We start from the raw sequence: 22926 nt of genomic DNA on the forward strand, positions 1-22926 counted from the left end.
GTGCCATTGATATGGTAGAGACCCCGGTGTCCAGTGCCAGTGATATGGTAGAGACCTCGGCCGCTGCAGTACACAATGTGCGCCTCAGCTGCTGCAGGAGATAATTCATGCTCAGTTGCAGCAGAACACAATGCATGCCTTAGGTCGAGTTCACACGTCAGTTATTTTGCACCAAAACCAGGAGCGGGTCAAAAACACAGAACAGGTGCAGATCTTTCCAGTATACCTTGCCTCTTAGTAGGGTTCACTACTGGTTTTTGTTCACAATAACTGACCTAATAACTGAAGTGTGAATTTGGCTACTGCAGGAGATAAAGCATGCTCAGCTGCTACAGGTCTTCTTAATGCACACGACCGTGCCGTTTTTTGCGGTCCACGGATCTGCAAAACACGGATGTTGCCCGTGTGCCTTCGGCAATTTGCGGAACAGAACTGGAGGCCAATTATAGAGATGCCTATTCTTGTCCGCAAAACGGACAGGAATAGGACATGTCTCATAATTTTTGTGGGGTCACGGAATGGACATTTTTTGCGGACCCATTGAAATGAATGGTACCGTATACGGAATGCAAAAACGGCCCTTATACGGAACTCAAAAAACGTTTGTGTGAACGAGCCCTAAGAATGAGGCAGTTTCATATATATTAATAAACTGTAGACCAGAATATCCCATATCTTTTCATAAAGAAGCTCTGCAGCAGCTGAGATGTGTCTTACAAGGATGAATGTCATCTCATAGTTTCATGACCTGTATAAATGTACTCCTCAGCCTGCAGCCTCATGCTTCCACATGGTCATGGTAGTCCTCGATGCTTTTCACTATTCTTATAATGGACAGTAGGGGGTGTTACACCAGATATAATAGACCAAAACACAATGGATCATTTATGAAATGTGGAGGGAAATAAATTAATGAATTCTAAATGGTATAAGAAATCTAAGCAGTCCCACCTGGTTCCCCTCCAAATCACCTCCTTCCGGCTCAACGTCACTTCCCATCGGTGAAGGTGTCTTTTTTCTATACGGTTTGCGATTAGCAGCATTTAACCCTTTGTCTCCACTGTTCTGCAACGTTGACACACTTCCGTTTTCAGTTTGGCTCCCCCTTCGACTAGAGTCACTCTGTTCGGCACAGTCGGTGGTGATCATGTTCTCCTTTTCCATAATTCGTGGTAGTGGACCAGAGTCTGTTTCACTAAACCTTTTTGAGGCCATCTCAACAGTGAAACTAGATTTGGAAGGAACATTGGTGTCCAGGAGACCGCTGCTCGGCCCAGAGGACTCCATTGAAGACCTTGCGGTGGAAGCGGTGGTGAAACTCACAGAGCCAATGCTGGGGTTGATGGTTAAAGTGCTGTTCTGTCTTGAGAAATTAGGAGAGGAGCCACCATAGCCAGACTCGGTGGAGGAATGACTGCCGATAGATGCGTCTGAATGGCTGTGCCGGGTGTTGTACGGCCTCAAGAAGGAGCTGTATACAAAACCTTTCGTCACTGTGGAAGGAAACACAATGGCCCATTAGTAGGTAATCGTTACAACTCCCATTATGACTGTATCTCCAAGAGCTTCCATCTAGAGTGGTTGGCCTACAAGAAATTATCCATTACAGACAATGGGTCTTTGAAGGGACCATGACCTATAAAAATATAAGAGTGTCAAACACAGGCACAATGCAGTCACCAAATTAAAGGTGAAGATTTAGATCCAATTATTTGATAGTTCGGGTATGAAGATAATCGTTGACCACAGACAATCCAGCAAAAAAAAAAAAATATTTTGGAGAATCCGGAAGGCCTTGGAAAATGTTAGCAAACTTTTGGTGTTATGTGCTGCCATACCTAGATTTTGATAGGGGTTTGGCTTTAATATAGAACCATGAAACACAGAAACACCCGTTTGGAGGACAGCTATGCCTCATTTGGATGAACATGCCTGTGCTTTCTATAGGACAAGGGGAGTAACGTCGACCTCTGGCGGTGTCATTCATCCCCTGAGCCATAAGATGATAATCGAGATGCTCCTGTACACATTACATGATTGGTTCATACCACCAAAATTGGCACGCTCATCTAATAGGAATGGCCGCCTTATGGGAGCCACTGGTTCGTCTGCCTACAAAACACCCAGTTTTAAAAGGGTTGGCCCATCTGGGACACGGATGGCATATTGATAGGATATGCCATCAATGTTAGATAGATACGGATCCCAGAGGTGGGACCTGCACCTATCTCCAGAATGGGGCCCCTGAAGTGAGCAGAGAGTAGCCACGATGTGCGGTCACCCTCCATTCACTGCTATGGGACTTCCAAAAACAGCCAAGCGCTCTCGCTCTGCCGTTTTTGGAACTCCCAAAGCCATGAATGGACAGCATGCCGCGCAAGAGGGGTGTGCTCTCCTTCACTTTGGGACCCCCGTTCTGGAGATAGGAGTGGGTAACAAAGGGGGGACCCGCACCCATCTGACATTGATAGCATATACTAGCGATATGCCATCAATGTCCCAGATGGACCGACCTCTGTAAGGGTCAGGTAGTTCTACAGATGGTGAGGGCGGCTGCTACAAATTTTTTGCCCAGAGGCCTCCACCAACTCTGTTTACAGTACGAGTCACGTTATCCCATTACCAATGCTAGAAGATAGCAAATGGGCTTCTGAGCTAGTACCCTCCAAGAAAATCACAAAAATATCAGCAGTCATGCACTTATTCATGTAGACAAAGTAAACCTGAACATCTCACCTCCATTGTCTACCAGCCACCGATTAGGACTACCCATTGGATCCTGCTGCTTAATGACGCCAACCAGATCCCCCTCCTGTACACAGACATCCAGGTCCTGGGCAGCATTGAAGTTGCGTTCAGCCTGGTAGAGTTTTTCAGGTGGGTACCTAGCGAGCAGCAACGTCCGATGTTCATCCAGCTGTGGGATGTATTTGGCCTGTGAAGGTAATGGACTTCATTTAGGAACAGGACATTCTCCAAAGAAAAAACAGCCAATGGCTATGGTATCCGGGGTGTAGTGGCACACAACTCACCGGGTTTGGTACGGTCTTTCTAGCAGATTGCCGTTCAATAGTTTTCCTCTCAAAAGGCTTCTTGGCCGGGGGAGGGTTCTCAGGGAAGAATGTGAAGACCTGGAGCTGTTCTAGAACCTTGCTGTGCTCTTCTTGGAATAAAGCAATGAGGTTCCCCTCTCGGCCTCCAATCCCCAGGAGCTAACAGAAAGCAAATAGTAGTCAGGGTCAAGAATGCCTTAACCCTACAGAATAATTATGATTTGGTTCTGGCTGTCCCCTCCCAACTATTTGGTGTCTTAGGAATAAAAAACCTTTATTAAGTCAAACCAAGGCAATGGATAGAATCCATGTCAGTGGATCATGGACTGGTAGCTACAGGCATGTGGTTCCAGATCTATGGTATTTACATCAAACGTGGCCCAATGCCTCCCTGTTGTTCACTCCAGTCCTTTACTGCACAACTGACTATAAAAGGTGGTTTTCAGTTTGCAAACAACCAGAGGTTTAGGCTCCATTCACATGACCGTAATTTTGGTCGGCAACTGATCTGCATTTATTGAGGATTTGATGCGGACCCATTCATTTCAATGGGGCTACAAAAAACGAGAACAGCACACTCCATCCACGGCCCCGCAAAAAAGACAGAACATTTCCTATTCTTGTCCGTTTTGCAGACAAGAAAAGACATTGTTACAATGGGTCCTCAAAAACACAGGTGTAACACGGATGTCATCCGTATTTTTTGCGGATCTTTAAATACATACAGTTGTGTGAATGCACCCTTAGGGCTCATGCACACGACTGTTAGGTGTTTTGCGGCACGCAAATTGCAAATACGCCAAACACGGATACCGGCCGTGTGCATTCAGCATTTTATGGAACAACCCGGATGCGGGCAATTATAGGACATGTTTTATTTTTTTGCAGAATGGCCGTGCGGACACGGAATGCATATGGAGTTATTTCCATTTTTTGCGGTGGCATTGAAGTGAAAGGTCCAGCATAAGGGCAGCAAAAAAAAAAACTGAACGGACAAGGAAAAAAAAATTTTGGTGTGCATGAGCCCTTCTAGTGGATTAAATGGCATGTGTAAGCAGGATCAACCCGACTACACCAGTCATAATGCCTGGTAGGGTTGACCCCGCTGAGTAAAATAATACCTTTCTTCCCCTCACCAGTTGCCAGAGTGTTTTTTCAAAAATATTCAAATTAGGGAATAAGTGCACCAAGGGTGGGACCGAGCCACTCAGTGATCTTAGCTCCTCTGCTGTGCCTCCCTGGACACTCGTTCCTCCACTTAATTGACAGGGCCATACATACAGGTGGGAGCAGAGTGGAAGAACCATGGTGCACCAAGTGCCTAGGGCCTGTCCTCGGTGCGCCTAATTTACATATTTTAAAAACACTTTTTTCCCCCTAAATACTGCAACAGATCCTGGGAAGACAGGGATTTTTTTTTAATCAACAGGGTCAGCCCTACCAGGCACGATGACTGGTTTATTAGGGTTGATCTGGCTGACAGATGCTCTTTAAGAAGCAATACTCACCTCACTAAACCTGTGCCCCTGCTCTTCCGTTGTGGTCGCTGCTCTCCACTTCCTGTTCCTGTCTAAATGCACAGAATATGCCAGCTCAGCCGATCAGTGGTGGGTCACCTTAGCGGCCAGTTATTGACTGAGAAGGCATTTCCTGTGCCGAAACAGAAGCAGGAAGTAGAGAGCAGCAGCATCGGAACAGAAGTGGCAAAGGATCGGTGAGGATCAGCTCTTTTATGTTTTCAGCCACTCTAAGCCCGCTGCCTCCAACTGTTTGCAAAATGGAAGACCCCTTTAATGTTAAAAAGGGTTATCCAATTTCACAAACACCCCCCCCCCATGTGCCGGGCCCCTCAGAGGGAATATACTTACCCTGCTCCCCACTCTGCTTCTGGTCCCCGCACCGCCGCTTCTCCCTGTACATGGATGAAAATATCCGGTGTCGGGGGGGAGCAGCCAATGGCAGGCCGGGACTGGGAGGAGCCTCCCTAGAGTGAACCGCGATGCTAGGGAGGGGCGAGCCTCACTAGCATCAGGGGTGGCGCTAGGGAGGCTTGTCCCAGTCCCCGCCTGCTATTGGCTGCTCCCCTGTTTTCATCCGTGTACAGGGAGAAGCAGCAGTGGCGGTGCGGGGACCAGGAGTGGTGCAGGGATCGGGGTAAGTATATTCCCTCTGAGGGGCCCAGCACATGGGGGGGGGGCTGTTTGTGAAATTGGATAACCCCTTTAATTTGGTGGACGTGTTAAATATTCTGAAACACTGGCAAAGGAAATCCAGCATCGAATAAAAGGCCGTCTATTTAAAAGCCAGAAAAAAAAAAACACCAAGGAGGCACAAAATTCCTACGCGTTTTGAAATCGGACAATAATGATGATCCTTATTCATGGCATAAAATCATATAACGGCTAGAGATGAGTGAACTTGTATTTCAACTTTGGCGTACAAGTTTCGGGTTATCTACGACAGTGTTTCCCAACCAGCGTGCCTCCAGCTGTTGCAAAACTACACCTCCCAGCATGCCCGCACAGCCAAAGGCTGTCCGGGCATGCTGGGAGTTGTAGTTTTGCAACAGCTGGAGGCACGCTGGTTGGGAAACACTGATCTACGAATTCCGTTATGGATTCCGCTACCACGGAATTATGTTTTTGAATTATCAGATCTGGTGTTTTTTTTTCCTGGATTTTAAAAAGACAATACAAATAAGGTCTCCACAATCTTTTAATGGACGCTGGATTTCCTTTGCCGGTGTTTCGTGGTTACTGTGGTGTTTCCGCACACTTCCGTGCATCCGGGACTGTATAGCGGGCGAACTGAAACCAATACTTCTTGTTTGGCATATGTCAGATATTCTGTATGTCAAGGCTTACTGCTCCCACTTACCACCAGAGGAAACACAGGGACATTGAATGCTATGGATTAGACTCTATCAGGAATATTACACGAGGAGATGGGACTTACTGATAGAAGTGGTTTCAGTTCCTCCAAGGCGAGTTTCACAAAGTCACAGTGGGCGTTGGCGTAGCCACGGACACAGTTCGCAAACAACTCCTTGGCGTAATTGTGAAATTTGGGCAGCTCATCCAGGAGCTGGGCGTTCAGAGCTTCATAGTTGTTTCTGGCCGACTGCAGCTCATCCAGGGTCTTCTTGTCCTTCAGTTTCTCCGCTCGCTCGGTGCAGTTGTGATAGTCCAGGAGCTTGTCGAAGCGTTTCTGCACCAGCTTGTGAGGTCCGGCAAACATGGTGAGCAGCTGATTCAAGGGGGAGATCACCAACTTCTCGGTTCGTTCTTTCTGTGAGACAAAATAACAGAAAATAAGATTAACATTTCCTCTCCTTATACTGCAGCATGACCATAGTAGTAACGCTATTGCTATAGTATATGATTCATTTATATACCCTGAACATCTTTCAATCTGGGATCTGATAACCCAGAAATAATTTGATGCAAAACTGCTAAATAATGTGGAATTAGCAGAAAACTGAGCTGTCAATCTGATAATCCAGACTATGGATAATCTGACATCTATCAGTCCTATTGATGGTGGATTAAAGGGAGTCTGTCAGAAGTTTTGATTATGATAAACTGCAGACAGCACTAGGTAGGGGTTGGGGAGAGCAGGACACAAACATACGTTTTGTGGAGTTTTTATTATCAGAAGTAGAGTGAATATGAAGTTTTATTCTGCAAGGTTCTGCTCTTGCAAGTGCCCAGGAGGCAGAGATTCTCTGTGAAGTGCTCTCTGCTCTCCTCTGAGTGACGGATGTAGCATCCAACCAGGAGAACACTACATCAGTCACTTGGAGTGGAGGAGAAGTGTACAAAGCAACTCAGCTCAGAGAGCATGTCACAGTGAAGCTCTGCCTCCTGGACACTTGCAGGAGCAGAACCTGGCAGAAGAAAACTTCATGTTCTCACTACTTCTAATAATTAAAGCTCCACAAAAAGTATGTTTTGCCTGCTCTATCTGTCCCCTACCTAGTGCTGTGAGCGGTTTAGCATGGTCAAAACTGCTGGCAGACTGCTTTTAAGGGAATTTTACCGTAAATATATAGACTTATAATAAAATCAACAAGAGAGATTTCTACGACGAGCACTCACAAATTCTGCGAACAGCTTCTCGCTGATGTGACGATGAGCCTTCTGAAATTTCTCCAGGTCACTGGTTCCTTTCTCCGTGTACAAGTCCCACATGCTCATGGCAGCCAGAACTTTTACACAGGCAGATTCCTAGAAAACACAAGTAAAACCCGGTTTGGGAATGTCTATTTCAGTGAAGGCCGGACACACACCGTCTGTAGCAGGGAGGATGGGTCACTATGCACCAATAAGGGTCAGTTCACACCTCTCTGTCCTAGTCAGCTCCTGGTCTTTTCTACTAGATAAGGGGTCAGCAACCCCCAGCTGTTGTGAAACTACAAATCCCAGCATGCTCCATTCACTTCTATATGAGTACTAAGAACAGTCAAGCAAGTGTGCATGCTGGGAGTTGTAGTTTCATCACAGCTGGACTGCAGTAGTTGCTAATCCTTGCATTGGATAGTCCGGGGGTAACACATGGCTTCAATATTCATCAAAGTCGGCAAAAAAAAATTAGCAGGTATCTCAACAATTTAGAAAAATTTCTACAAAAGGGGTGTGGCTAAGGGGTCGTAAAACGCATAAACGTATTACAGAAGCGCTATTTTTTCACATACATGTAAGCCAGCTATAAGGAATAGCAACATGCCACCAAAATAGGCCAGTTATGTCACATTGGACTTTTTGATGAATTGACTTGTGCCATTTTTGCCATCCACCGCATTTTAGGACAAGACGTGTGCTGAAGTATAATTTTCCATTATACAATGAGCTTTATTCAAAATAATGGGCTGCAGAATAGGTCTATTTCCAGCTATAATCCAGGATCTTCTCCTACATAGCAATTATAAGGGGCGTCCCCTGTAACGTCACATCAGAGGAACCGTAATGTCATGTCCCACTTGGACTAAGTTTATTAATATTTTACAAAAGTCTCCTACTTAAAGGGATTTCACAGGATTAGAAAACATGGCTGCTTTCTTCTAAAAAGAGCGCCACACCTGTCCACAGCCTTAAACTGAACTACAAAACAGCCAGAATTTCTAATTATGGGTAACCACTTTAAAGAGCACTTATCAGCAAGATCAACTTCAAAACCAGGTATACTGGTTGGTAAGGTTGACCCTGCTGATTAAAATGACACCAGTCTTGTGAAAATCGACTGCGGCACTCCTGAGAAAAAAGACTTTTAGTTTTGATAACGATGAGGGCTTCAGTGTATGGAGGGGTGTGGCCAGCAGAGGTGAACTGGTGGTCAGGCCCCGCCTCTCGATGCACTGCAGTTCTCATTTGCTTAAAGAATAAAAGCCTTTTTTCTCTGCAACGCCGCAACAGATATTCACAAGTCAGATATCATTTTAATCAGTAGGATCAACACTACCAGTCAGTATGGCTGGTTTAATTGGGTTAATCTCAATAAAAAAATTTAACTACATATTGGCAGCTGACCATCACTGTACACCTTAAAGGGGTTGTTCAGTTGAAGAGTACGGTGACAATAAACTGATCACAAGGCGATCACTGATCAGTTGTAATCTGTGAGGGAAATAAGTGGTAAGTGCTCAATTCCCGTACAGCACCGCCACATGGGAAATTGAGAATTACTTAAAGGGGTTCTGCAGTTTGTTTTAACTGATGATCTATCCTCTGGATAGATCATCAGCATCTGATCGGCGTGGGTCCGACACCCGGGACCGCCGCTGATCGGCTGTTTGAGAAGGCAGCGCCGTTCCAGCAGCGCCGCTGCCATCTCACTGTTTACCGCTGGCCCAGTGACGTCACGACTAGTATCACCTGGCCTGGGCGCGGCTAAGCTCTGTTCACTTGAATGGAGCTTAGCCCCGGCCAGGCCAGTTGATACCAGTCGTGACGTCACTGGGCCTGCGGTAAACAGTGAGAAGGTCGCGGCACTACTGCCAGCGCCGCTGCCTTCTCAAACAGCGGATCAGCGGGGGTCCCGGGTGTCGGACCCCCGCCGATCAGATGCTGATGATCTATCCAGAGGATAGATCAGTTAAAACAAACTGTAGAACCCCTTTAATTTCCATTGAAATCAAAGGGTTATCTGTGCAATGTATGGATATGTCAGGTGCTTCAGTGAATAAGATGGCCTTTGTAGCCCCCCCCCCCCCCCTTCAGACATCCCCTTTAAGGAAGAACTTTCATACACACTGATTGTCTGACCGGGGTGAATCTTTGTGTCTATGGTCAGGTTTCACAAGGGAAAAAGTCATACATTTATGAATTCAGGTGCCCCTGACTATTTACAAGTTCAAAGTGTAACCCCGAGGGAACGGATAGAGAGAACACGTCGTAATGTTACTAATTAACCCTGGAGGATATGAGTGGAGGGCCCCTCGTATGGGACAACATTTCAAGATTTATGGCACTGCTATCAAGGCCTCACCCTGATGTGCTGGAGATAGACAGATAGGTCACGGATGAAGGACTTGATCAGCCGCTCCTGCATTCTGAAGTTCTTCTCCGTCTCCTCAAACGCTTCGTCTTTAATCTGGCGATGAGATTGGCATTTCTTTCAGGTTATTATGACCACGACCAACACCATTTCTTATACTGTACTATTCCTTGTGGCTGCAATACCGGACATAGCCTATGGACAAGAGGGGAGCTGTTTCCGTAAAATCACGGACTCCTCCTTTAACATGATCCCATTTATCAAGCTCCATTACCTGAGGGGAGAGTCCGGTGAGATGCTTCAGGTGGCTGCTCACCCGGTTGGATTTCTTGATGATGGAGTGGATATTCAGTTTATAGATCTTGTCGATCAGACTCTCTTCATCTCCTTTCCGGTACTTGACCACTGTGAAGGATAATCGCCAGTTAATTGTCATATGTAGAGGACTAGGATTTCGGCGGGACCATCTAATGTTTATGGGGGTGCCCTGACTCTCCTCCTATAGATGTTAAGGAAAAGAAGGATCGAGCATGTTGTACTTTAATAAGCTTGATCCTTCTGATCTCACAGGTATCTGGAAGCAGTGAGAAGACATGCACACTCAGCCGACAGCTATCTATGGTGTATGCTCGCCTTAAAGGGGTTGTCCCAGAATGACAACTTCTCGCTGATCCACTGGATGACTGGTGGGGTCAGACTGTCGTGAGAACTAGGGCCCCATTTCCCCCTTTTGAGGTGGTCACTCCCTATGGGACAGCCGGAGATGGCAGTGCAGCGGCTCAGCTATCCTCATCAGTCCCATAGGCTTTGAATGGAGCTTGACCACCGGTTTGTTCAAATGGGGAGATGGAATCCAGCTCTCGCGATTGAAGGGGCTAGAAAGTTCTTCACATGGAAGGGCGTGTCCTCGCAGGTGAAGAAGTCGCCACCTACCGGTAGATTGACGATTGACATGGCCGGCGGCAATTTCCTGCCAATCGGAGCAGCGTTGCAGGCAAACAAATTGTAGCACCGGGCAAGATGTCCGTCCCTGCCAATCTAGCAGCAGGTGGGAGCTTCTTCAGCTCCGGGGACAGCCCCTCACAGGTGAAGATGTCCTGTTGATTCATACCGCCATGTAATATTACAGCAACTTCCCCCCAGAGTCTGATGAGACAATCCCTTTAACGCAGGGGAGCCCGCGACTCACCCAGATCCTTCCGTCGTTTGTACTCGTTAATGTTGACGTTGATCTCCTTCGCCGCTCGTACAGCGTCCTTGATGGGGTTCTTGTCCGGGTGAGACTCCGGGGTCGCCCCTTGAAGCTCCATGAGGAGTAAAGGGTAACGCATTATCCTCTGCACCGGCTTGATGAGAAACGAACCCAGGTTTATATAATTGGTGCGCCCCCTGTGGGACAAGTTAGAGAATGCACTGAGTTCACAAGCAAGAAAACTAGAAAAACAAGCAGTCGGACCCCCCGGTGATCACCTATCCTGAAACTGGAAAAGCCCCTTTAATGTCATTTTCACATCCCACTCTGTGCAATCAATGTGGGCTTATCTGGCATTTTTTTTATAGGGTGCTAATGAGCCGTGGCCGAGAGGGAGTACACTAAGCATCTCTCTGGAGGACTCAACATGTCCACAGATTATGCCGACTGCCATTGATTTCAATAGACATGGTGTAATACTTCATCTCTCCTGTGGTGGTGCTGTAGGGAAAGGGAGCTCATAGCGGATTGCTGGCAGCCCATTACAATCAGCGATCAGCTTTTAGGGGGGCAGCTTTCTAACAATATTTAGTAAATAGTGGACAACCCCTACAAAGAAAGATGTGTCTAGTTGTGGCGTAATATGCCGCTCCCTTCTCACTGCATATACCCGACAACCCCTGTGGAAGCTGTAATGCCCACTCTAATGGTTGTCACCCAGCTTTCCTGCAAGGATTATATGAAAAAAAGACTGAACCAAAATTCTAATCTGAAATAATATAACACAAGGGCTGCATCTACACCAAGTTACTTTCTGCAGCTATAGGGCGGGTTTACACAGTCAAAAGATTTTGCACCCAGTGCCCAAATTAACCTGGCATTCCAAACTCAGACATTTATGGCATATCAACAGTCAAGGAGCACCGGTCACCTCTCCTGACATGTCTGGTTTAGTAACTACTTGCACCCCTCATGTAATAATAAGCATCTATTCATATGACCCTATGATGTGCCATTCCTCTATTATTCCTGCTAGAAGTTATGAATGAATTGTAGCAGGTTTGCAATGAAGATCTAGATGGGTGTTACCAGTTGGGGGGTGTGTCCCTGCATAGTCTCCAGCATTGATTGGATAGTGTTAGACCGTGCAGGGACACGCCCCCAACTGGTAACACCCATATGGGCCATCACTGCAAACTGCTTGCAATTCATTCATAACTTCTAGCAGGAATAATAAAGGATTGGCACAATATGGAGTCATAAGAATAGATGCTTATTATTACATGGAGGATGTAAGACATGTCGGGAGAGGTTAGAGGTCCTCTTTAAGAACATATAAATATATATTTTTACAACAAGAAGACCTAAAGAACTACTCACCATTCTTGGTAGAGGCTCCTGTGTCACCGAACAGCACAAAGAGAGGGAAGGAAGCGGAAAAAGAACACAAACACAGTTACATCCCACGCTAGGAAAAGCGAAAGAAACGTATTGTACGGTTATCATGGGGTAAAGGACACGGGGAGCTGGTGATGAATAGTAAGCTCCTGTGTTCAGTTCTGGTATGCACCACTAAGAGAGGCACAATGCAGAAGAGAGATCAAAAGGGACGGACGTAACATGAAACATTTGCCTAATAGACCACGGAAACAAACAGCACTCTGTGACTGGGGCCGGCGGAGAGAACCTAACCCTGCCCGCCGACAGTGGGATCCGCAACCATTCGCGGACCATGGGAGTATGTAACATAGAGGCAGCTGCTAAAGGGCACAGTAGAAGACGGGGCACAACCCATGGTGGCCTTATAACTCTTTGCTATGTGACCATCCTCAGGGCTCCACTTCTCAAAAATCATGGCCAGGCCATTGTTGGTGGAGAAAATAAATGGATGGCGGTCCCTTCCCCAGTAACAGTGCCTTAACATGCTAAATAATGGTTGTCAGAGCCCACCAAGATCTACAGCACCCTAACAACCTAAGGTCTAGGGGCTGGCCCATGACGTATCGTTAGGTTAGGCCATCAACACCAGATAGGAATGGGTCCCAGAGGTGGGACCTGCACCTATCTCCAGAAAGGGGCCCCCCAAAGTGAAAGGACAGTGCACTCTCCATTCACTTTTATGGGTTTTCAAAAAATAGTCAAGCGAGCGCTTTCGACTATTTTGGAAACTTCCAAAGAAGTGAACGGAGGGCTCACTGCGCAAGCGCAGCCGCCTCTACAGAAGCTCCGGAAGTGCGGCCACCCTCCATGGGAGTTCTAGCTCGGTTATTTATCCGGCAGTCCCATACCGGTGAAAGAAGAGTGGCCGAGCATGCACAATGCGCTCTCCTTCACTTCAGGGGGCACCTCTGGGACCCGCACCTAAGACACTAATGGCATATCCTGGCGCTATGCCATCAATGTCTGAGGTAGGAATACCCCTTGAACATGACTTCTTATTTATTCATTTGGGAGATAAGCAGAGCCAAATGTGTCTGACAGCCGCTTATCTCTATCTCGCTATTGTAAAGGACTATGGCATGGTCTCCATCTTACTTCACAGTCGCGATACACTCCTGAAGGCTTCTCTGGAACTTTTCGTTCTTCTCATAGGCTTCCAGCAGCGCGAGGGTCTCCTCGTGATTCTGGCAATACTCCTTGTACACAAGCTCCAGCGGCATCCGGTGCTCAAGGAAAATCAAACCTGTATAAAGACCCACAGAATACAGGTTGTAACGCTGCGTTGCAGTTATGGGTCGTGGTCATCTGCTGCTCATCATTGGGGTAATTTTTTGTGGTTTTCCACAGCAGATTGCCCCTTTAAAATGATGCTATCACCTCCTCTGACATGTCTGTTTTGGAAACTACTTGCATTCCCCTTGTAATAACAATTCTGAACCATTTATTCTGATACCTCTATGTTGTGTCATCCCTCTATTATTCCTACTAGAAGTTATGCATGAATTGCTAGCAGGTTCTGGGAGTTACCAGTTGGGGATGTGCCCCTGAAAAATCTGACCCTATCCAATCTGTGCTGTCAGTGTCACAAAGTGCAGGGATTTCCACCCAAAGTGGTAATACCCATCTGGACCTTCAATGCAAACTGCTAGCAGGAATAATAGAGGAATGGCATTTGTATCTGGTTACAAGCCGAGTATATAAACCCCACACTCACCGACAGAGTCGCAGTTCTCCAGCGCTCCCAAGAACATCGTCGTCACGTTAATCACCGAATGAATATTTCCGAACAGAACGTCATAGTCCACATTTGTCATCTGTTCCGGAAATCAAGTGTGAATTAAATGCAATGAACATCGTACGTCGACTAATAGAAAGGCTAATGGCAAAAATATGCAAATATCTGTAAATATTGTCATAGAACGTCTAGAATAAGCTTCATGCTTGCTGTCAGTGAATGGGAACGCTCTTGTCTACCTGCAGAGGCTGTAGCTGCTATATAACTCACACTCACAGCTGAGAGTTTGCTACAATTGTATCCAATCCACAAAATCCTCTGCACTGACAGTGTAGCAAACTAGCAGTATAGGAGAGAGATACTTGTGTCCAATGTGAACACATCCTAAACTGGACACAATTGTAGCAAAACCTCAGCTGTTAGAAGTATTAGGTCTGTACATGTTTTCGGCCTCTTTCCATTCACCGACAGCAGGCAGAGGTCCTGAAAACAGAGGCAAATTGACAAGATATATATATATTTGGCAACATTTTGTAACATTTGCGATCAATGTCGATTTTGATGCAATAAGTGGGGCTCTTACCTGGGTGGCCTGTAGGGGGAGCATGATGTGCTCCACGCAGGTCTCCAGGTCTCTCAGGTAGTCGCGCTCCGTCTGTAGCAGCTCCTCGATGACCTTCGACCTCTTCTCCAGCATCCTCATCTCGGAGTTCTCCGCCGTAGACGCAGCAGATGGAGACTCTTCCAGGGCTTCAGGTTGCGAGGACAAAAGAGTCATGTCTACGAAGAGAAGGCATGGTTCTGTAAATGCACGCTATGGATAATCCCTTTAATTGCACTAGATCTCGATGTGCTTTACCTGCACCCTACTGGCATTAACTCCAGCGCCCCACCACAATGAATATTTTCCATTAAATTCAATTAGCAAATGTAGAGAAACGAGCGGAATTAACGCAATCAACGGCACGGTCTTAGATATAATCTGTCCGTAATGTGCAGAGAATTAGGCGCTAATCTCTCCCACCGCCACCTGCTTTCCAAACTAATCTACTCATTTCTTGATGGATAAGACGGGAAACAATGAAAACACGTAAGCTGGATAATCAACGGTGCGGACGCCGTCTCAGCGTATGCCACCGCTCAGATACTTCTGCTGCCATATGCCATCAAACTCAACCTACTTACCAAGAAGGAGAGTACACCGAGGTAGCAGAGCTCAGTTTGTATGACAGCAGTACGTCATGACAATGCACAAATGACAAATTCAGCTCTGCTGCATCGGCGCAATGTTATGTATGTATAATGAGAGAGTAACTGACCAACACAGTGACCACCAATGAATATATAGATTGCATTGACAAGAAAAGGTAAAGGGGTTGTCCCACGAAAAATATTAAAAAAATTTTTTCAAACCAGCACCTGGATCTGAACACTTTTGTAACTGGATGTAATTAAATAGTTAGTACAGTGAGTCATTGAATAAAATGCATCTGTGTAGCGCCACCTGCTGTTTGTTCTTTTCCTTATTTCTCAGTCCACCTTGCTGAGGTGGTCGCACATGTTCAGTTCCATCTTTTGACGAACACCTGCTGTATCTAATGATAGAAGCTGAAACAGTTACAGGGAGAAAGCTGCAGCAGAAAGGACATCCTGATCCTGTGATAGAGAGCTGCAGTAGAGAAGACAACCCCTGAGTTGTGATGGGGACAGATTTACAGCAGAAAATACATGCCCCCTGAACTGTGATAGGGAGAGAGCTGCAGCAGAAAGGACATGCCTCCTGAGCTGTGATAAGAGAGAGCTGCAGCAGAAAGGACATGCCTCCTGAGCCGTGATAGGGAAAGAGCTGCAATAGAAAGGGCATGCCCCATGAGCTGTGATAGGGAGAGAGCTGCAGCAGAAAGGACATGCCTCCTGAGCTGTGATAGGGAAATAGCTACAGCAGAAAGGACATGTCCCCTGAACTATGATAGGGAGAGAAATGCAGCAGAAAGGGCATACCCCCTGAGCTGTGATAGGGAGAGAGCTGCAGCAGAAAGGACATACCCCCTGAGCTGTGATAGGGAGAGAGTTGCAACAGAAAGGACATGTCCCCCTGAGCTGTGATAGGGAAAGAGCTGCAGTAGAAAGGGCATGCCCCCTTGAGCTGTGATAGGGAGATAGCTGCAGCAAGACACACACCCTGTGAAAGGGCCCACCCACTGGGAAAGGACACACTCACTGAGCTGCCAGTCGGAACAGAATTTTGCAGAGCAATTGGAGCAATGAATGTGGCGATCTCTGGATCCATGTGAGGTACAGGGCTTTAGAAAGAACTTGTCATGTACTTTATGATGTCTGATTATCATTTTTTACATTAATCATCGAATAAACCCCTTTAAGAATATGCATCCTATTTCTTGCGTATAAGAGCCTGTATAATACTTTGGAGCTGCACTCACAATTCTGCAGGCCGAAATCCCCTAGCAATGCTTGTTGATTCAATGTGAAATATCTTTACACAGAAAATGTACAAGTGTCAAAAGAAAACAATCCTTCTCAGCCCAGGTATAGTTCAGGTAGCCTGTTCGGGGGTGTCTGTTTCCAATGACAACCAGCAGAATTGTGACTGCTGCTCTGGATTATAAAGAGGAGCAGAAGATAAGTAATGTAACGTATATCTAATTATTTAGAACTTGCTGATACATTGTACTACACAGCGACTGGGGATGTATGTGGTGTGCAGGAAAGAGCGGTATGATGTACTTTCCTATACAATGTATACCGGCCCAACAGAGGCCAAAAGGACACACTCCGGTAAATGGAGCTCCGTGGACATGTTTGATGAATGCGCTGGGAGTGTTCGCTGGGTATAGGCCAAACATAGGGTTGGAACGAGTCAGAGAGGTCACTATGTACACTGGTAACAGCCTGGGCTTCACAGACACAATGCTGAATGTATACTTGGCGGAACTATTTGTAGATGTGTTTGGAGTTATGTGGGGGCAGTTATGAGCTCTCACATACCCCGATTATTCGTTCAAGGGACACTAGGGGTACTAGGACCTCCACCATTCACAGCCGATTCTACCTGACATGCAGTCCACTCCCCGATGGCTGCTTATATTGTAGTTCCTGCTACGGTATTATTTAGGCAGCGTATAGCTCTATATGTGGACGAGGTTTGTACAGCTATTTGTCTACTGGCACTACAGCGGCTTACAAAGGGCAGAGGGGCCACAAAGCAAAAAATCAATAGGGGCTCCAATGCTAGTTCAAGCCGCATACCTGCACCATCTAGGGCCAGGTAACCTCACTGCCCTCCTCCTGTCCCTGGTAGGAGAGCATGACCTTCTGACTAATGATTGCTAGGATGGAGGCAGATGTATAGAGCCTGAAGAAAGGACATCAGGGCCAGGCCGAAAACTAGACCCCCACTTCTAATAACCACATAGCAGCTGAAATGGCTGGCAAGTGTACACATGCCCTAAAGGCCCCATGAGGCAGCACTACGCAGGCCCCATGAGGCAGCACTACGCGGGCCCCATGTGGCAGCACTACGCGGGCCCCATGAGGCAGCACTACGCGGGCCCCATGAGGCAGCACTACGCGGGCCCCATGAGGCAGCACTACGCGGGCCCCATGAGGCAGCACTACGCGGGCCCCATGAGGCAGCACTACGCGGGCCCCATGTGGCAGCACTACGCGGGCCCCATGTGGCAGCACTACGCGGGCCCCATGTGGCAGCACTACGCGGGCCCCATGTGGCAGCACTACGCGGGCCCCATGTGGCAGCACTACGCGGGCCCCATGTGGCAGCACTACGCGGGCCCCATGAGGCAGCACTACGCGGGCCCCATGAGGCAGCACTACGCGGGCCCCATGTGGCAGCACTACGCGGGCCCCATGTGGCAGCACTACGCGGGCCCCATGTGGCAGCACTACGCGGGCCCCATGAGGCAGCACTACGCGGGCCCCATGAGGCAGCCCTACGCAGGCCCCATGAGGCAGCACTACGCAGGCCCCATGAGGCAGCACTACGCAGGCCCCATGAGGCAGCACTACGCAGGCCCCATGTGGCAGCACTACGCAGGCCCCATGAGGCAGCACTATGCAGGCCCCATGTGGTAGCATTACACAGGCCTTATGTGGCAGCATTATGAATCCCCTATGTGGCAGCATTATGAATCTGCTATGTAGCAGCATTATGCAGGTCCCAATATATGGCAGCGCATGCCTTTCCGAGGGGGCCTCAACAGATCTTGACCGGGGGTCTCTTTCTGGAGGAAAAAGTGTGGTTTGGCAAAAATTTTATGGTTTGCCCCCTGACATGGCGTACGGAAAGGACTTTTGTCTGTACCACTGAGCAGTACCAGGACACACTCGGTATAATCAGGGCGTGAAGTATAATCACATGAAGCAGGTTGGGCACCTAAAACCTTTGACACTGATAAATGACGCTGAGACAATAATCACCCGGCAACACAAACAAACAGAATAATCGTATCACATCCGCCTCCCTCACAGGCGCAGAGTCACACTTCTGAAAGTCTGAGTGCGGCCGAGAGCTGCAAGTGACAATCCCACAACTCTGTGCTGATACAGCGGGGAGAGAGGCAGCCGCAGGGCACTTCCGGCGCCGCTTATCTCAATAAACGGCCTCATGGCCGTTCACCAGGCTCCATCAACATTAGCTTCTACTAATAGGCTGGGGCTACATGGTGACTTTAGCCAGGACCTGTCCAGAGATCGCACCGCAGTGCTGCCGACATCACAGCAAAAATGAATGGGGCTACGCTGCAACCTGTAAGCAGTATATCTGACAGATGGAAGAAACCCGAGCCCGCTAGCCTTGCGACCGTCGCAGTAACTTGTGGTTCGCAATGCAACCCTATTCTCTTTCGCTAGATGGCAAAGATGGCGCGATCTTTTGGCCATGTCACGTGTCATGGTCAAAGTCAACATGTAATGCCAGCATCAGACATCCCAAGCAGCCATCTCTCCGGCCCCACATGCATGCTCAGCTTGGCTGAGAGTACATGTGTCCCGAATGGGGAGACGGGAAAAAGCAATGGATTGTACATGGGAGAGAGTAAGGAGCCCACATACACTCTTCATCATGGACGGTTCCTCCCGAAATTCAGCCGGCATTTATCTTACATGTATTGCCCAATTCAATGTTCAATACCTGCTATTACTGTAGAGCTGCCGTAATTAACCCTGTGCTGCACCACTGCTCCACCCTCAAGGTTACCGCACGTGTTACTTGTGGGATTTGGTGCGGATTTGAAATGGTTTTGCCGCAGATCACACCCTTGCATTAAAAAGAGTGAAATCCGCCCAAAGAATTGGTACAATTTCTGCACAGATTGTGGAAGCAAAGTGTACATGAGATTCGTGAAATCTTATACACTTTACTGGTACTGTATTATTTCCGCAGGAAAATCAAAGTGGAAATACCGCATGTAATCCGCACGGTGTGTGCCTCTGGGATTAAAAGGGTTTGTTCCAAAAAGCAGTGCCGCACCTGTCCACGGATTGGGTCTTGTAGTGCGGCGCAGCTCTATGAAAATGAGTGAAGTGTAATACCAAACACAACCTGTGGACTGGTGAGGCACTGTTTTTGAAAAATCATGGGGCAACCCTTGTAACTACTTAAAGGGAACCTGTCACCTAGATTTTGTGTATAGAGCTGAGGACATGGGCTGCTAGATGGCCGCTAGCACATCTGCAATACCCAGTCCCCATAGCTCTGTGTGCTTTTATTGTGTAAAAAAAACAACAACGGATTGATACATATGCAAATTAACCTGAGAGGAGTCCTGTACGTGAGATGAGTCAGGGACAGGACTCATCTCAGGTTAATTTGCATATGTATCAAATCGGGGTTTTTTCCACAATAAAAGCACACAGAGCTATGGGGACTGGGTATTGCGGATGTGCTAGCGGCCATCTAGCAACCCATGTCCTCAGCTTTCTACACAAAATCCCGGTGACAGGTTCCCTTTAAGACAGCAGGTTAATGAGCCGTATGCAACGGTGCTAACTAAAGAGATGGCGGTCCGCCGGTTCCTGACATGTCCCTGCACGAGATCGACTACAAACTGGAGCAGCAACTACTACAGATAATTACTGTTTATTCACATTCAACTTCAGAGAAGAACTAACCGCAAACCGCAGCAGCGGTACAAGTCAGTGTCACATGGAACATCCTCATTACAGGAGAGCACAATGTGAGGGATCACCCAGCGGTCCTGCCCGACCGAGGTTTGTGGTGTCTCCTTATGGGAGTACCAACATAGGGAAGGATGGCATTGAAGAGGGCCTGTCCCCTCTCGGAAAAATTATGTTCCCCATTAAATAAGACTTCTGGAGCATGTATTCTTATAACTCTGCATTGAGCTGTTCCTCTATCATTCCTCCTAGAAATGTATGCATACATGGATGATTGGGCCTTACCATTCCACCTGGTCGTGTCCCTACATAGTCTGATACTGCCAGCATTTCAGCATGTCAGTACTGTCCGATTGGACAGGGTCATACAATGCAGGGACATGTCCCCAACTAGTAACATCTAGTTGTCAATTCATATAAAAAATAAAAACACGTTCGTTCTTGGTGCAGATTCTGCGTGGCAGTTCCGATTGTATTCATTTGGGGGGTTTAAAAACCACATCAAAATTGGACACAAAACCTGCTCAAATAGAAAACCCCATAAAAAAAACAGTAGAAAACACATGGAATTTTGATGCGGCTTCTGAACCTAAATGATACAACCATACCCTAGGGCAGTGATGACTAACCTCCGGCTGAGGTGAAACTACGACTCCCAGCATTCTCCATTCATTTCTATGGAGTTCTGAGAACAACCAAGCAAGTGGGAGTTGTAGTTTTACCACAGCTGGAGTGCCGGAGGTTAGCCATCACAGGCCTAGGGTATGCGCCATGCAGCAGATCTTTTAGGCCCTTTCACACGTCCATGACAAGACTGTCAATGGTCCATCCGTGAAGACGTCTGTGAGGGACCCGTGTCTCTGTTTTTGCCCTCAGTGTGTCATCTAGATTCCACGGACACTGCTAGGCTGAAAATGAGCTTCCAGGGCATCTCCTACCAATGGTCCGTGAAAACCATGGACCAAGCACGGATGACATCCCCCGCTGCGTCCGTGGTTTTCACAGACCCGTAGACCATAAAGTGCATGAGAGGTCTGTAGTCGCGAGCAAAATAGGGCATGCTTCCATCGTGTCGCCGCGCTCTGTGGAAAACATGGATGCATGAGCGGTGGCGTGACTGAACATTTGCTCCATGCATCTGAATGGAAGGGTTTCTGCAGCGTGTGTATGGGATTTCCATAAACCCCTTTAAAAACGTAAGGAACAGCTGCGGAGATTTTTTGCAACAAAACCTTAGGCAGCATAAAAACTTACAATATGCAATTCTGGTATAGAAATTCTGGGCCAAAAAGTCCCAATAATAAAGTGGTGTCTTAGAACACAAAGCGTTACATTGTAACAAATAAATATAAACAAAAACATCCACTCAGAACAGAACCGCGACATCACTAATTATATTTACAAGGGCCGAAGTCTGAAACGAGGGGCATACAAAGTTCTTAGATGAGCTCGGCTGGAGTTGGAGGGAGGTGGTGGGGGGGACAGGGGGCTTATAGCATGGGGGAGGGGGTGACACAATCCCCATCCATTGTCTCCCAGGGATAGAGTCTTGAACTTGTGCAAAGCTCTGAAATTCATTTCGTCCCCCATCCCCCAGCCTGAACAACCTGCTGCTGAAATCCCCCCCGCCCAGGAGAACATACTACTGCATAATGGATTCTGCTCTCCATAGAACTCAAAGGGACACTTTTCCATTACTTTTCTATCCTGTCAATGATTGTACACGTGCTGGGGTTTAATTACTGAGGCCGGGGAATAATTACAGGTTGTTACCATACCTAGTGAGCTGTAATGCACTTATAACGGGATCCTCTGCCACCCCACTTACCTCTGCGGGTCAGTCCTCTCACTGCCCAGGGCCCGGTGTCCCCTTCGGACACAGCTAAACCCCTCATCTCAATGCATTATCATCTGAATAGCCGGGGATCTCTGCAACAGAAACAATAGAGGAGGGAGGAAAAAGGCAAAGCCTGGGGACAAGGATTGAGGCTTCTGCCTGTGGGAGGTACACGAGACCCTCTGGTTATATCCGTGAAGTCTCTAGTACACGTATGGGACTTTGATTTCACTTCCCGTGTAGCATTAGATAAAGTACATCATAGATGGGGGACTGTAAATTGTAATTCACTGGGCAAGTAGTATAAACCCCAACATCCTCTATGTCTTGTATATATATATATTTTTATCAATTTGACCCGACAGCATGGTGTCTCGGTGGCAAAGATGATTTGAGCTGGTACATACAGAACTCGGGGTCTCATGGCTGTATTCAGGATCTGTGACTATAGTGGGGGTCATTTACTAACAGTTCTACGCCTCTATTTTGTGTAAAATTGTTGCACGATCCCTTTTTTGCGAGTTTTAAAAAGCTCATACGACAAGTGTGGAGGTAATGGTGCAGAGGTCGGCAAATTCTATTAATTTGACACCAGAAAAAAAAAAAAGGTGTAAAAGTTACTGAAGTTTCCCGCAGGCACAAGGACTACCAAAGATGCGCCTAATTTTTGGCGAGGCACACGGCCTGTCATAAATCAGGCGCATCTTCCAGCAGCAACACCGGAGTAAAAGAAATGGCTAAAAAAATCTTAATAAATGACCCCCAGTGTCCATAGTTAGGGCTTGTCAACATCTCCGTTATGCATTCCTTTATTACATGGTTATTATGGAAAATAACGGAATCCATAAGACGGAAATCAAAACGTAAGCCTTTAAGAGGCATTCTGTTTTGATCCGTCATAATAGAAGCCTATGGGAAAGCATAACTGATCCGTCTGGTTTCCCTTAGGGCTCATGCACACGACCGTATGTATTTTGCGGTCCGCAAAAAATACGGATGACGTCAGTGGGCATTCCGTATTTTG

The 22926-nt window shown here is 47.2% G+C and overlaps 1 protein-coding gene across 4 annotated transcripts in view; it reads right to left on the minus strand.

Annotated features, from left to right (window-relative positions):
- LOC121003102 (dynamin binding protein) overlaps positions 1 to 22926 on the minus strand; it is a 123850-nt gene that overhangs the window by 3330 nt on the left and 97594 nt on the right. For 3 of the 4 annotated variants that reach the window (XM_040434679.1, XM_040434676.1, XM_040434677.1), the window contains 12 exons: positions 14496 to 14692; positions 13892 to 13991; positions 13273 to 13420; positions 12118 to 12135; positions 10735 to 10934; positions 9820 to 9950; positions 9537 to 9641; positions 7151 to 7279; positions 6009 to 6341; positions 3033 to 3212; positions 2737 to 2935; positions 952 to 1493 (listed from right to left, as the gene is read on the minus strand). In XM_040434679.1, coding sequence (XP_040290613.1) covers positions 952 to 1493; positions 2737 to 2935; positions 3033 to 3212; positions 6009 to 6341; positions 7151 to 7279; positions 9537 to 9641; positions 9820 to 9950; positions 10735 to 10934; positions 12118 to 12135; positions 13273 to 13420; positions 13892 to 13991; positions 14496 to 14692 — 2282 coding nt within the window. The remainder of the gene's footprint in view (positions 1 to 951; positions 1494 to 2736; positions 2936 to 3032; positions 3213 to 6008; positions 6342 to 7150; positions 7280 to 9536; positions 9642 to 9819; positions 9951 to 10734; positions 10935 to 12117; positions 12136 to 13272; positions 13421 to 13891; positions 13992 to 14495; positions 14693 to 22926) is intronic. The other variant, XM_040434678.1, reaches the window with a different exon arrangement.

Source organism: Bufo bufo, chromosome 6 (assembly GCF_905171765.1).
Source record: "Bufo bufo chromosome 6, aBufBuf1.1, whole genome shotgun sequence".
Taxonomy (NCBI): domain Eukaryota; kingdom Metazoa; phylum Chordata; class Amphibia; order Anura; family Bufonidae; genus Bufo; species Bufo bufo.